Below are 14,587 nucleotides of genomic sequence, written 5' to 3'. Positions count from 1 at the left end.
CGCCATGGCGCAAAAAAAAAAAAAGAATTTCAGAAATCTTAACTCTTTAGGGTTACTAAACAATTTGAGTTCCTAGATTCTTTGAATTCAAATTTAGAAACTAGAACTAATCTAATTTAACCTACTAATGTAAACTTTCCTTTAGGAAAAATATGTTTCAGATTACCACACATCTGTTAAGCTTCTTAAAGAATCTGTTTTATTCAGGACACTATCCTAGACCTTAATAGAAAACAAGATGTTCAAATGGTAGTTCTGTTTTTAGTTCTTCAAATAGTCTCTAAACTGCTTTCTGCTGGGGCTGAACTAATTTATAATTTATACTCCCACCAACAGCATATGAGGATTCCCTCTGCAGCCTCACCAATATTGTTGTTTTTTAACTTTTTTTTTTTTGAAATGGAGTCTCACTCTCTCACCCAGGCTGGAGTGAAGTGGTGTGATCTTGGCTCACTGCAACCTCCGCTCCCTGGATTCAAGTGATTCTTCTGCCTCAGACTCCTGAGTAGCTGGGATTACAGTGCCTGCCACCACACCTGGCTAGTTGTATTTTTGGTAGAGATGGGGTTTTGCCCTGTTGGCCAGTGTGGTCTCGAACTCCTGACCTTAGGTGATCCACCCGCCTCGGCCTCCCAAAATACTAGGATTACAGGTTCGAGCCACCTAGCCTGGCCTATTTTTTGACTTTTTAATAATAGCAGCCATTCTGATTGGTGTGAGATGGTATCACATTGTGGTTTTTGAATTGCAGTCTCTCTGATGATTAGTGACATCGAACATTTTTTTCATGTTTGTTGGTCTGCATGTCTTTGGAGAACTTTTTGATTCTTTTTCTATTTAAGTTCTTTACAGATTGTTTTGTTGGATGCATACTTTGCACGTGTTTTCTCCCATTCTGTAGGTTGTCGGTTTATTCTGTTGATAGTTTCTTTTGCTGTGCAGAAGGTCATTAATTTAGTTAGGTCCCACTTGTCCATCTTTGTTTTTGTTGCATTTGCTTTTGAGATATTATTAGTTGTAAAGTCTTTGCTGGTTTCTTACCTCTTCTTTGTTGGTTTCTTACCTCACTTAAAGCTTTGGCTTTTACAGTGGCTTTATAAGGTTTTTCTTCATGATCCCTGTATTGCTGCCTCTCTGCTCTCACCTCCTTGTTTTCATCTCATATCCCCCTCACTCACTGTGCAAATAGTGGCCTTCCTGCATTCATCTAAGACCAGTCATGTCTATTCTCAGGGCCTTTATTCTTATTTTCTCCACAAAATGTTCACTTCTTCAAATATTATTTTGCTTCTCTTGTCATTTAGGTTTTTGCTTTAACACACCTCAGTGAAATCTCTTTTCATTTTACCCTTCCACACAAATTGTCCCTGTCTCCCTTCTCTGCTTTATTTTTTTTTTTCTATATAGCATTTTTAGTTTTGTAGCACACCAAGTATTTACTTACTTGTCTCTCTTTCTCTAGAATGTAGGCTCCATTAGGGATGGATTTTTTGTTTTTATTTGTCTTGCTTGTTTACTGCTATACCTTCAATACCTAGAATGATGCTCGGTGCATATTTAAGTGCTGAAAAAATATTTCTTGAATGAGTAAATTATTATTGCTACTGTGAAGATGAAAGGGAAATAGTCTCTGCTTCTCACAAATGTATAGCCTTAATTGGACAGTGCTTCTGAGGTAAAATGAATTTGTAAAGTGTTTAGCATGGCATGTTAGACACAGAAGTACTCATTAATTGGTAGCTGTTACCGAAGAATAAGAAATAAAAGGATAAGACATGTTAGCTGGAAATGACCTGAATAAAAGAGAATTCCATTCACATTTTAAGGAGTAGGGTAGATACTGTTTAGGGGCATACTGGAAAAGTAAGGTTGCAACCATATAGCTGAGGCCAAGGCATTCAGATTTTGTTCTGTGAGTAATTGCATTTTTACATGTTGTTAAGGCAGAGGTGTTATGATGAAAGTGGTAGATTTGGAAGGTGAAACCAACAGAAGTCCCCACGGTTTCCTGGGATATCCTTCTGATGTCGGCTTAACCAGACATGCTTAATAAAGCATTTAGATAATTTCATACCTAATAAATAATTCATACCTAATAAAACATTTGCAAAATTATAAACTATGCTCAATTTTTACTTCCTCTAATTGTGTAGTAACATGAAATTGCTAATTTGACCACAGTTGTATGTTTTGAACTATTTATGTAATTGCCAACTTTATTAGACTTTTTCATTTAAAACCAAGATTTTTGATTTAAAATTAAGATATTTATTCTGGTAACTAACTTGCTAAATATCCTAATATAGGGCAAAGTATGTTTAGTCCAGCAAGTATCGGTCAGCCACGAAAGATGACATTATCTCCTGCCCAACTGGATCCTTTTTATACTCAAGGAGATTCTTTGACTTCAGAAGATCACCTTGATGACTCTTGGGTGACTGTGTTTGGGTAAGGTTTTTGGATCATTTACCTTTTTAAAAACTCCACTCTAACTTTTTATAATGAATATAATCAAACATGCAGAAAAATGGAAAGAATTGCACAGCAAACACCCATATTACTACCACCTAGATAATATGGTTAACGGTTTGCTACATTTGCTTTATCTATCATTTGTCTGTCTATCAATTTATTCTTTTTGTTGGTCCATTTCATAAGTTGTAGGCATCAATACATATTATTCTAATACTTTAGCATGCATATCATTAACTAGAGTTTGATATTTGTTTGTAGTTTTTTAAATTACTCGTCTGTTTTATTTCTTCCCAAATTATTTTCTCTTAAGCATATTTTCTGGATGGAACAGGGTTGTCCCTTTAGACTTAGGGAACTCCTTCCCCTTTTTCTAGTGACTAGTTCTCTACTTCTAGTGGACTTCAGTTTTGAACTAACAGATTGAACATTTACACACACACACGTACGCGTACATACACAGTCACAGGGTTGATACTTTCTAGTCGCAAAATAATTGAATATTAATAGAAACAGAGTATGACAGTCCTAGTTACATTTTTGAATAGATTTTTAGGTCCAAAAATACTTTAAAATAACTTTTTAAAAAAAAATTTTTTTATTTCCATAGGTTTTGGGGAACAGGTGGTATTTTGTTACATGAGTAAGTTCTTCACATGATTTGTGAGATTTTGGTGCACCCATCTCCTGAGCAGTATACACTGAACCCAATTTGTAGTCCACCTCAGCCTCCCAAAGTGCTGGGATTACAGGCATGAGCCACCATGCCAGGCCAAATTTTCTGAACTTTTATGCTCTGTTTCCCTTTTAAAATAGAATACTTTTAACAGCACCCAAGTCACCTTTTGAATGTTTTGCTGCTTAGAAATTTTTTCCTTCAGATACCCTAAATTATCTCTCTCAAGTTCAAAGTTCCACAAATCTCTAGGGCAGGGGCAAAATGCTGCCAGTCTCTTTGCTAAAACATAACAAGAGTCACCTTTGCTCTAGTTCCCAACAAGTTCGTCATTTTCATCTGAGACTACCTCAGCTTGGACCTTATTGTTTATGTTACTATCAGCAGTTTTGTGAAAGCCATTCAACAAGTCTCTAGGAGGTTCCCAACTTTTCACATTTTCCTGTCTTCTTCTGAGCCCTTCAAACTGTTCGAACCTTTCCCTATTACCCAGTTCCATAGTCGGTTCCACATTTTTGGGTATCTTTTCAGCAATGCACTGCTCTACTGGTACTAATTTACTCTATTAGTCCATTTTCATGCTGCTGATAAAGATATACCCAAGACTGGGAAGAAAAAGAGGTTTAATTGGACTTATGGTTTCACATAACTGGGAGGCCTCAGAATCATGGCAGGAGGCGAACGGTACTTCTTACATGGCAAAGTCAAGAGAAAACGAGGAAGAAGCAAAAGCAGAAGCCCCTGATTAACTCGTCAGATCTCGTGAGACTTACTCACTATCATGAGAATAGCATGGGAAAGGCTGGCCCCATGATTTAATTACTTTTCCTGGGTCCCTCCCACAACATGTGGAAATTCTGGGAGATACAGAATTTCCCAGAATTCTGGGAGATACAGGTCAAGTTGAGATTTGAGGGGGGGTCACAGTCAAACCGTATCACATGCTGATACTGTAATGTATCTATTTACTATATATTTTTTGGGATTAAAAAACATAAAAATAACACATGAGCTCCTTGCAGGAAGAAAGGTGCACAATAAATGTTTAGTGAATTTTATGTATTCAATTTATTTAAAATTAAAAAATTTAAAAGGTATGTAAGAATGTACAATGAAGTCTTCCCTTTTCCTTTATTTATTATTATTATTATTATTATTTTTTTTTGAGACAGTCTCACTCTGTCGCCCAGGCTGGAGTGCCAATGGCATGGTCTCGGCTCACTGCAACCTTTGCTTCCTGGGTTCAAGCAGTTCTCTTGTCTTAGCCTCCCGAGTAGCTAGGATTACAGACGTGCGCCACCACGCCTGGCTAATTTTTGTATTTTTAGTAGAGATGGGGTTTCTCCATCTTGGTCAGGCTGGTCTTCAACTCCTCACCTTGTGATCCGCCTGCCTTGGCCTCCCGAAGTGAGCCACCGTGCCCGGCCCCCTTTTACTTTTGTCCCTAGCTAGTTTTCTTCCTCTTTAAGGCAATGATTGCCACCTGTTTTTTTTGTGTATGTTTCCAGAGAGATTTTATGTGTTATTGATTCTGTTAGGTAAACAGCAGGATCATTACATTCTTTTGTTCTCTAGAAAGCCTATACGCAGTCCTATATCAATAGCAATTGGGCTGGCATTTTTTTTTTCTTCTTTTACATTTTACATTTTTATATTCTCTCATAAAATGGCTTTTTTTTTTCTTTGAGGCAGTCTCTCTGTTACCTAGGCTGGAGTGCAGTAGCATGATGATAGCTCACTGAAGCCTCCAATTCCTGGCCTCAGGCAATCCTTCTGACTTAACCTCATAAATAGTTGGGATAAGAGGCATGAGCAGTTTGGATGCATGTTTTTGAAAATAGATATCCACTCTTAAATCTGTTTTTCAGGCTCATAGTAGTGGTTTAACTTTTAAGATTTTCAGTAATTAGATAAATTACTTGAAGCACTCCTAGTCTTCTTTTGCATTTCAGACATTAACTTTCCCAGCTGTTTTTTTTTTTTTTTTTACTTTTATGTTTTAATAACCCTCTATGACTTTAATTTTAAGAACTGAGGCATTCTCCATTAAGGGATAAAGTATGTTATTTTGATCATTTGTGGGGAAGTACTTCTAAAAGATACATTATATATGTTCTTTCTTTGGCAATTTAACTTTTCCTACTGACTTAGGGTTATGAAATATTCATTGTTCTGGGTGATTCTACTATAGAGTATTAGGATGTAAGTTTCTACTTAAAGTGGTCCAAGAGTTTTAGAATTATGTTTTATTTTTTAAGGACTTCCCTCACTGGCAGCCGTTCTTTCTTATTTTCATTTTTGTTTTATTTCTCCTCTGTAGGCACCCAACCTGTTTGTTTTTCTTTGTGATTAGAAATTTCATGTCCAGATTTTATGCAAATGAATTTTCAGTTCTGATTGCAGTGAATATTTTACTCACATAGATTTTATTTTGTTTATTTATTTATTTATTGAGGCGAGGTCTTACTCTGTCACTCAGGCTGAAGTGATCTCGGCTCACTGCAACCTCCACCTCCCAGGTTCAAGCGATTCTTCTGGCTCAGCCTCCTGAGTAACTGGGACAACAGGCGCCCACCACCATGCCCTGCTAATTTTTTGTGTTTTTAGTAGAGATGGGGTTTCACCAAGTTGGCCAGGTTGGTCATGAACTCCTGACCTCAAGTGATCCACCGACCTCGGCCTCCCAAAGTGCTGGAATTACAGACGTGAGCCATCACGCCCAGCCTCACATAGATTTTAACGTGTTTAGTTTCTCATTTATTTTTGAGACTCAGATTTTTTTTTTCTTCAGGGTTCTAATTCAGTCTTGAGATAACTGAAATTCGAGATTAGAGAACCTCCAGATAGCCATGTCTATGCTATTGGTAGTGGTTGTTTTCAAATTGAAAATAACTTTATTAAAACTATAAAAGAATAATGTGTCATTGTAAAATATTTAAATGCTACAGAAATTTATAAAGAAGAAAGTAAAAATTACTTAGAATTTTTTCATGCAGAGATATGGCTAATTAAATTTTGGTAACCATCCTTTTAAGGGATTCTATATCATAGATATTGATGCTGAATTTTATTTTTGTTTTAAGGCTAAATTTCAGTATTTTTAAATAATGCTCAATGTATAGTGATTTGTTTATAATTTAAAATTCCTTTTTGGTTTTTTTTTTTGAGATGGAGCCTTGCTCTATCGCCCAGGCTGGAGTACAGTGGCACCATCTTGGCTGCCTCCTGGGTTCAGGCAGTTCTCCTGCCTCAGCCTCCTGAGTAGCTGGGATTACAGGCATGAGCCACCACGCCCAGCTAATTTTTGTATTTTTAGTAGAGATGGGGGTTTTACTGTGTTGGTCAGGCTGGTCTTAAATTCCTAACCTTGTGATTCACCCACCTCAGCCTCCCAAAGTGCTGGGATTACAGGCATGAGCCACTGCACCTTGCCAAAAATTCTTTATCTTTTCATAACCATAGTATACCTAAATATATTACATATAAACATACACATATTGAAATAAATTATATATAAAACAGCAACTTTATAGCTTTTTTCTAAGACCTGGATTATGGCAACGAGAGTAGCATTTTTAGAGATTTCAGAGGTAGAATCTGAGGATGGAGAAGAATGGCTGAATCAAGATTGACTTTAAGGTATTTGCTTTTGAGTGACTGACTGGTCATTCACAGAATTAGCACCTATTGGGGAAAATAGGATGATCAGGGCTCTTTTGTTAATGTTCTACACAGTTGGGGGAATTTCTCTTGAAACATTATCTTGTAGTAATTTGCATTCAGGATAGTAGAAGCTGACTGTTTTGTTTGGAAAACTCTTTTCTATAGGTTTCCTCAAGCATCTGCTTCCTACATATTGTTACAGTTTGCACAGTATGGGAATATCTTGAAACATGTGGTAAGGCTTAATTTTTTTCAGTTCAAAGTCTTGACTAAGTTGTGAATTGAGAGAAACTTTGCTTCTGAATTTTGTGGGTTTTCTTAAACTTCATTTTTAAAAAATATTTTGTATAATATGTCCTTTGAAGTCTGGAAGGCTGGAAGTTGCATAGTTTTTGATAAAAAGAGATAAAGTGAGAAGATATGGAGAAGAGAGAGTTTGAAAATCTACCTCCTCTCACCCCGTTTCTTAAATAGTTTACAGTCTTAAAAAAGATAAATTATACCAAATATTATATTACCGTTTTCCAGTTTGAGCTTCTTTTATTGGGGATAAAGGAAGTGGGAGGAGGTTCCTGAACTTTTAGAGTATTTAGAGCTTTATAGCTCTAACATTTAAAAAATTACCTTGTGCTACAAGTTATAAGGAACAAATCCTTTTTTGTTACTAGAGATTGATTTAATTAACTCCTACACAAAATCAAATTGAGTAGTTTTAAATAATTTTATGGCAAGTGTTGCTATGATCTCTTTATAAGAAACATATTTTGAGAAGCATTTTACTTTCAGAGAATGTGTACATACTTATTGTAGAGAATTGAGAGATTATTGAAGCTGTTTTAAATGCAACTTTTGCTGAACTTTACAACTTTTTATAGGGCATCAAATATGAATTGGAGGTAAATTTATCTTCACGTTTCTATTTTCTAGTAGAATTCATTAGATGTAGGTTTTATAAATTTTCTATTTTTAGAGACAATTTCATTCTTTGCAGATGTCTAACACAGGAAATTGGATGCATATTCGTTATCAGTCTAAACTGCAGGCTCGGAAAGCCTTAAGCAAAGATGGGAGGATTTTTGGAGAATCCATCATGATTGGTGTGAAGCCATGTATTGACAAAGTAAGTTATTGGTGATGTAAGGAAAGTAGCTTAATCTATATGAAGAGCACAAGACCAAGCATTGAAATTGGTGGTTGTTGTCACTTGGTTTCACTGTATCTCTTTATCTTAGTTTGTAAAATATGATGATATTTACAGTACTCTTCGTGGTAAGCCAAAGGTATTTAATTATAGACTTTAGAATTTAAAGATAATCCATCCTCACCTCTTCGTTTTTCAGATAAAGGAAAGAAAGCAAGAGGGCTTAAGTAACTTGTCCAGAGTTGTTAAAGGTGAGGCCTAGATTTTAGGTCTCTTGACTACTAATCCATTCTCTTGTGCAAAGTGATACCAGATTCTTTTAAGTACTTAAATGGGATGGTGCTATTTCAGAATGAATTAGTTCCCGTGAATGTTGTTGACTGAAAGTTAACTTTTAAATTCCAAATGTTTTTGTTTCAAAATATTTCTATTTCAAATATTTTAAAATTATTCTGTATATACTCATTAAATAGTAACAATTTAAACTTTTCTTTGTGGCTTGTTAAATCATTGTGAACATTCTTAAGTCTATGTGAACTTGTTCTACATACCAGGCATTGTGCTTGGTGCTAGTGTGCACACATTAATGAACAAAGCAAGACATTCCTATTCTTAGAATCTGTTATAGCTGTGTAGTTATATAGTTATTGTACTGTGCTGTAACAAATGTTTGCAGAGGACAGAAGAATATTTGGTGTTACTGAGCACTAAATAGCTTTGGATTTTGATTCTTTCCAATCCAGGTTTCCCTGAGAATTTTTTTTGTCCTTGCTCATTTTTCATAGTGTTTCAGGAAATTCTTATTTCTGTGGTCTGTAGTTGTATTGAGATTGTTTGAAGTCACTGAAGTGAGATTTCTGGCTGAGCATTCAATCTCAAATACTACCTAATAAGCATATATTTTCTCAAGCCTAAAATTATTTGAAAGTTTAATTAGATCCAATAAAGTATTTGATCTTTATCTTTTAATTAAATTTTCTTTCTAAGCCGATGTAATACTGGATGATATGTATTATGTTTATAAACAAAGGAGTTGTTTCTTTGTTTCTCCAGAGTGTTATGGAAAGCAGTGACAGATGTGCTATATCACCTCCGTCTTTAACCTTTACACCACCAATCAAAACTCTAGGTACACCAACACAACCTGGAAGTACTCCTAGGATTTCTACCATGAGACCTCTTGCTACAGCATACAAAGCTTCTACTAGTGATTATCAGGTATTTTAAGGATTGGATTTAAAAACGTGTACTTTAACAGTTGAGTGCATAGCATGCTTAACTTTTCCACTGTATTGATTTGTATACCGTTAAATGTTTCCTGATGAGGCCATTACCTTGATGAAACCTTCTCACTTTCACAATTTTCTATTTTAAAGTTAGCATCTTGGCCAGTTGGAAGTTTATCATGAATTAAAAATTATTTGCCATTCCTTAAAATTTTTAGAGAGTTGTTTTAGCTTTTTCTAAGTTATAGCTGCATACATACAAAATGTATACTGTGTACATCTTTGACATGAGGGCACGTTAAAACTCTATTAAATTGATGACCAAATCGAAAGTGCAGAACATTAGGTTGGAGTATCTTTGGTTATTGAAATGAAGACATTGACCAACTCCCATTTAGACAGAAAAAATTTCTCATTTCAAAAAAGCTTAAGTTAACTATGTTCTTCCAAGAATCATAGAATTATTATGACCTCATTCAGTATATTATTGTCTCCTACTCATTAGCCAAGAGTTCTGAACTTAACCAGCTGCAGAAGTAGGTCCTGAAAACAGTACATGAAGCACTTGTGCTTTAGTAGGGCAGATGGTAGTAGTTCAGTTTTTTGACCTCCTCTGAAATTTAGAGATTATTCTAGAACTGTTTTTTCCTTTAGTTTCTATTACTGTTATTTTAAATTCTCCTTTTTTTTTTTTGCAGCTGTTGTGTGTGTTTTTTTTTTTGAGATGGAGTTTCACTCTTGTTGCTGAGGCTGGAGTGCGATGGCGCAATCTCGGCTCACCGAAACCTCCATCTCCTAGGTTCAAGTGATTCTCCTGTCTCAGCCTCCTGAGTAGCTGGGATTACAGGCATCTGCCAGCACACCTGGCTAATTTTGTATTTTGTACTAGAGATGGGGTTTCTCCATGTTGGCTAGGCTGGTCTCAAACTCCCGACCTCAGGTGATCTGCCCACCTTGGCCTCCCAAGGTGCTGGGATTACAGGTGTGAGCCAACTCGCGTGGCTGCTTTTGTGTTATTTATTCAATTTTTTCCTTTTTTTTTTTTTTTTTTTGAGGTAGAGTCTCACCCTGTTGCCCAATCTAGAGTGCAGTGGTGTGATCCCAGCTCACTGCAACCTCTGCCTATTGGGTTCAGGCAATTCTCCTGCCTCAGTCTCCTGAGTAGATTACAGGCACATGCCACCACTGCCCAGATAACTTTTTGTATTTTTAGTAGAGATGGGGCCATGTTGGCCAGACTGGTCTTGAACTCTTGACCTCGAGTGATCCACCCACCTTGCCTCCCAAAGTGCTGGTATTGCAGGCATGAGCCACCACACCCAGCCATTCAGTTTTCTAATTTAAGAAACAGATGTTATTTACTTTGCCAAAGGAATAAAATTTTGGCATTCTTAAAAGCGTAGGATATTCTAAGTTCATATTTTAATTTAAAAAATATACAATTCAGTGTTATAAATGCATTTTGATGTTTCTCTTTTAAATGAGCAATTAACTCTAGAATTGACTATGACATTGAAGAAACAATAACCTAACAGTTTTTTTTGTGTGTTTTTTTTTAATAGGTTATTTCTGACAGACAAACACCAAAAAAAGATGAAAGTCTTGTATCCAAAGCAATGGAATACATGTTTGGCTGGTAGTAGAAGACTAAGGAGGAGGTTGCTACACTAAAACAGAGTTAGCCGAGTGCTGCTGGTTCCTTCGGTTAGTTATATAACCATTCCTGCAGTATTGGATAGCTATCTCATGCTTCTTTTAGAAAGAAGCCTTTTTCATTAAGGCTTCTATTTGTAGCTTGCACTTTAAAAGATGCTTGAGATACATTTTAAAGAAAACTAAAAATCCCTGTAAATAGGATTTTATGCTTTCTGTAACAGTGCATGCTTCAGCACAGAAAACTCAGTGTTGATTATTGTTAATTAAATAACTGAAATTGTGGTGAGACTTCATTGTCTTCATGAAAAGATGGGGGTGAATTTCATGAAGGAGAACTATAGTTATTTCTACCAAGGCACAAAGATTATAATTAGCAATTTTAATTATGGTCTTTTAATTTAGATAGTATTTAATATTTTAATTATCCTTGTTTGTATATATCCTGTCACAGAGTGTCCTCTTTGTGTATTCTAAAACGAACATTCTTTTAAAAAACCTACAACTAAAGTTTCTTGATAATAAACATTGTCAATGATATGTGTATTAGTCTGTTCGCATTGCTGTAAAGGAATACCTGAGGCTGGGTAATTTACTTAAAAAAAAAAGAGATTTATTTGGCTCAGGGTTTATTTGGCTTACACATGTGCAAGAAGCATGATGCTAGCGTGTGCTTCCAGTGAGGGCTTCGTGGAGCTTTTACTTGCTGAGGAAAGTGAAGAAAGGCCAGCATATCACATGGTGAAGGAGAGGAAGAGAGCAGGAAGAAGGAGGTTCTAGACTCTTTTAAGTAACCAGATCTCACATGAACTCATTACTGCAGCGAGGGCACCAAGCCATTCATGAGGGATCTGCCCCCGTGATCTAAAGACCTCCCACTAGTCCCCACCTCCAACATTGGGGATCATATTTCAGTGTGAGAGTTGGAGGGGACAAATATCCAAATGATATCAATATGTATTGAACATTTTTTGAAAGGGTGATTTATTATAAAAAGCTTTAAGTGTTCATTGAAAGAGAAAATATGTTATGAACTGTTATTTACCTGTAACCCAGCTTTAATTACCATGAAATTTTGCCATACTTGTTTCTTTTCTTCCTTTTTTTATTTTGTTGAAAGCACATCCCAGATAAGATGTCATTTTACTGTAAATACTTGAGGATATGTCAGAAAAGAATATTTCTACATGGAATTACAATGTCAGTATCCCACTCCCACTGGACAGAATTAATATCTTTTTTTTTTTTTTTTTTTTTTTTAAACAGTGTCTTGCTCTGTCACCCAGACTGGAGTGCAGTAGTGTGATCTTGGCTCACTGCAGCCTCTTCCACCTGTGTTCAAGCGATTCTTGTGCCTCAGATTCCTGAGTAGCTGGGACTACAGGCATGTGCCACTGTGCCTGACTAATTTTTGTATTTTTAGTAGAGACAGGTTTTCACCATGTTAGCCAGGTTGGTCTTGAACTCCTGACCTCAAGTGATCTGCCCACCATGGCCTCCCAAAGTGCTGAAAAGTAATACTGAGGAATGTGCTGGCATGAATGAAAATTCAAAGTATTTTTTCATCTGAAAACTTTCACGTTGAAGTCTTTGTCTTCCAATTTAGGATTATATTTTATATCCTATTTCATTATTTGCGGAACTCAATTATTCAAGGTAGAACTGGCTACTAAATTCCATGTTAAAAGTCCTGCATTTGTATTTGAATTAATACACTTTTTATTAAAAGGGTTATTGTTTATTGGAGGGGGTGTTTTGTTTGCATAGACCTTCATGGAGTGTGAAGTTTGCTTTTGGCCCAAAAATATTTGTTTGCTATATTTTGTTTTGTTATTTCTCCCAGTATCATATATATCTTACCCCTGTTTGTATCTGTGATTTATTTTAAGAGATCCAGGAAAATTTCAGAAAGCAAGCCATCTTAGTTTTGAACACTGTATAAAAACAACAACAAAAGTGAGATATCTGGGATGTTAGGAAAGTTACCCTGAACCAAGCCTTCTTTTAAAAGCTCAGAGAAGCTGACTTCAAACAAAAATAAATAACATGAAACTATAGTCATGCAAGGTTGTTAAAAAAAAGGGAGTATAAGGAAAAAAAATAGCATGCCTGTAGACATTGAAAGCACACCAGAAAGGCATGCCTATAAAATGGATAAAAGCTATAGAGTATTCCTTAAAATTAAGTTAAGATGTTTAGAAAATGATAACAAGATATGAAAGAACAACAAAAATAAAATTGAAGAACTTGGGAAAATACTAGTAATGGAGGAAAAAAATCAGAAGTTTTTTTTTTTTTTGAACAGGAGTGAAAGTTTATTAAAAAGCTTGAGAGCAGAAACAAAAGGAAGTAAAGTACACTTGGAAGAGGGCCAAGTGGACGACTTGAGAGATCAAGTGCCAGAAATTAAGGCTAGAATAAACAACAGCTGATGAACAACAGATAATGCCCTAAGAGAAATGAAAGATAAAAATGGAGGACTTTTAGAAATCAGAAAGAAAAGAGATAAAAAGGATTAGTAGGGATATAACAAATTTTAGTGACAGAAAAGAAAAAATGCAATATACAGAACAAAATCAATGACTACTTTGCTGGAAAAAATTTGGAACTACACATTGGAAGAGTAACCTGCCTACCTGAGATTATTATACTGGAACAGCCAATAGCAATATACAAACTTTGGATTTGACTAGACGGAAACAGCAAGTGACTTATAAGAGCAAGAGTTAAAACAGCAGCACTATGTCAGGAGGAAAAGCCTTTAAGATATCTGTGGAAAGAAAATGTGGGTAAAAGATTTTGTATCTACCAAAACTGGTTAAGTATAAAAGTAACTCCTCAGACACTATCAGTTGCAAGAATTCAGGGAATGGGGTTGTGTCCCTTGAGTGTGTCCTGAGGAATGGACTAGAAAATGCACCTCTAGCAAGCTAAATGCCTAGAAAGATGACATAAAGTCTAGTGAGCGTTTCATTTTATGTTACATTATGAGCAAAGTGCTGACTAGGTTTATTGCTTGAAGCTCAGGCCAGAAGGCAGCTTTTCCCTTTCACTGTCTTTCAGGTCTACTCACGCTGATAGGGCAGGAGTCAGTCTTTGGTTTACAGTAAAATACCAAGCTGAGTTATCTGTGAACCAAACCTGAGGGTTTTTGCTCCTCTGTTACCTGATAGTAGTGATGAACCCCAATGAAGCCATGAACTGAGGGTGAGGTGCTGGTGTCTTGGAGGTAAGTTACCTGGGGCATTTTTCATGAAAGTTGGAGGGTTAGGATCTGCTTGGGCACCAGCCTGAATGTACCGTGAGTTATTACTGTGCTGGTCTAGTCTTAGGGTTTGGTGGATCTGACAGTACCCAGCTTGTGATGGATAGCTCTGGTCACAGTTGAAGTGCTCTGATGTGAGGAGCTACTCTTTAAATAGTGACTAGTTATCTGCTGCAGAAAAACTGACCTAGCTCCAGAAACCTAAAGGTCTGTGTTAGGACTTAGATAATCAGGAGTTGCCAGAGACTCTATGTAGCATCCTTGTCTACCAGGAATGTCTCTGGCATCATGGGATTTGCCATGTCACATGGCCTAAATGTTGAGTTATTTGTACCATATGCCTAAACTTGCTCCAGAACTCCTTCACTCGGCCCACTAAAATCTAAGCCACGTAAGAAATGGGTCAGAGGGGTTTTCTTATCTCTAATTTGTGTTTCTAAAATCCAGAAGCCTGTGAAGTGCTGTATCTCTTTTTAATCATAGGAGGGTCA

General features: G+C 36.2%; 1 protein-coding gene across 1 annotated transcript in view; it reads left to right on the top strand.

The window, feature by feature from the left end:
* NUP35 (nucleoporin 35) overlaps positions 1-11,371 on the top strand; it is a 33,734-nt gene extending 22,363 nt beyond the window's left edge. Inside the window, exons 5-9 of the mRNA XM_012468622.3 lie at positions 2,307-2,448; positions 6,977-7,046; positions 7,803-7,931; positions 9,006-9,170; positions 10,741-11,371. Coding sequence (XP_012324045.2) covers positions 2,307-2,448; positions 6,977-7,046; positions 7,803-7,931; positions 9,006-9,170; positions 10,741-10,818 — 584 coding nt within the window. The 3' untranslated portion in view covers positions 10,819-11,371. The remainder of the gene's footprint in view (positions 1-2,306; positions 2,449-6,976; positions 7,047-7,802; positions 7,932-9,005; positions 9,171-10,740) is intronic.
* Positions 11,372-14,587: the final 3,216 nt, after the last annotated feature.

The sequence above is a fragment of the Aotus nancymaae genome, unplaced genomic scaffold (assembly GCF_030222135.1).
Source record: "Aotus nancymaae isolate 86718 unplaced genomic scaffold, 86718_ANA_hifiasm-v0.15.2.pri h1tg000008l, whole genome shotgun sequence".
NCBI lineage: Eukaryota > Metazoa > Chordata > Mammalia > Primates > Aotidae > Aotus > Aotus nancymaae.
The sequence above is the reverse complement of the archived record's forward strand: the minus strand, read 5'-3'. Positions and strand labels throughout refer to the sequence as shown.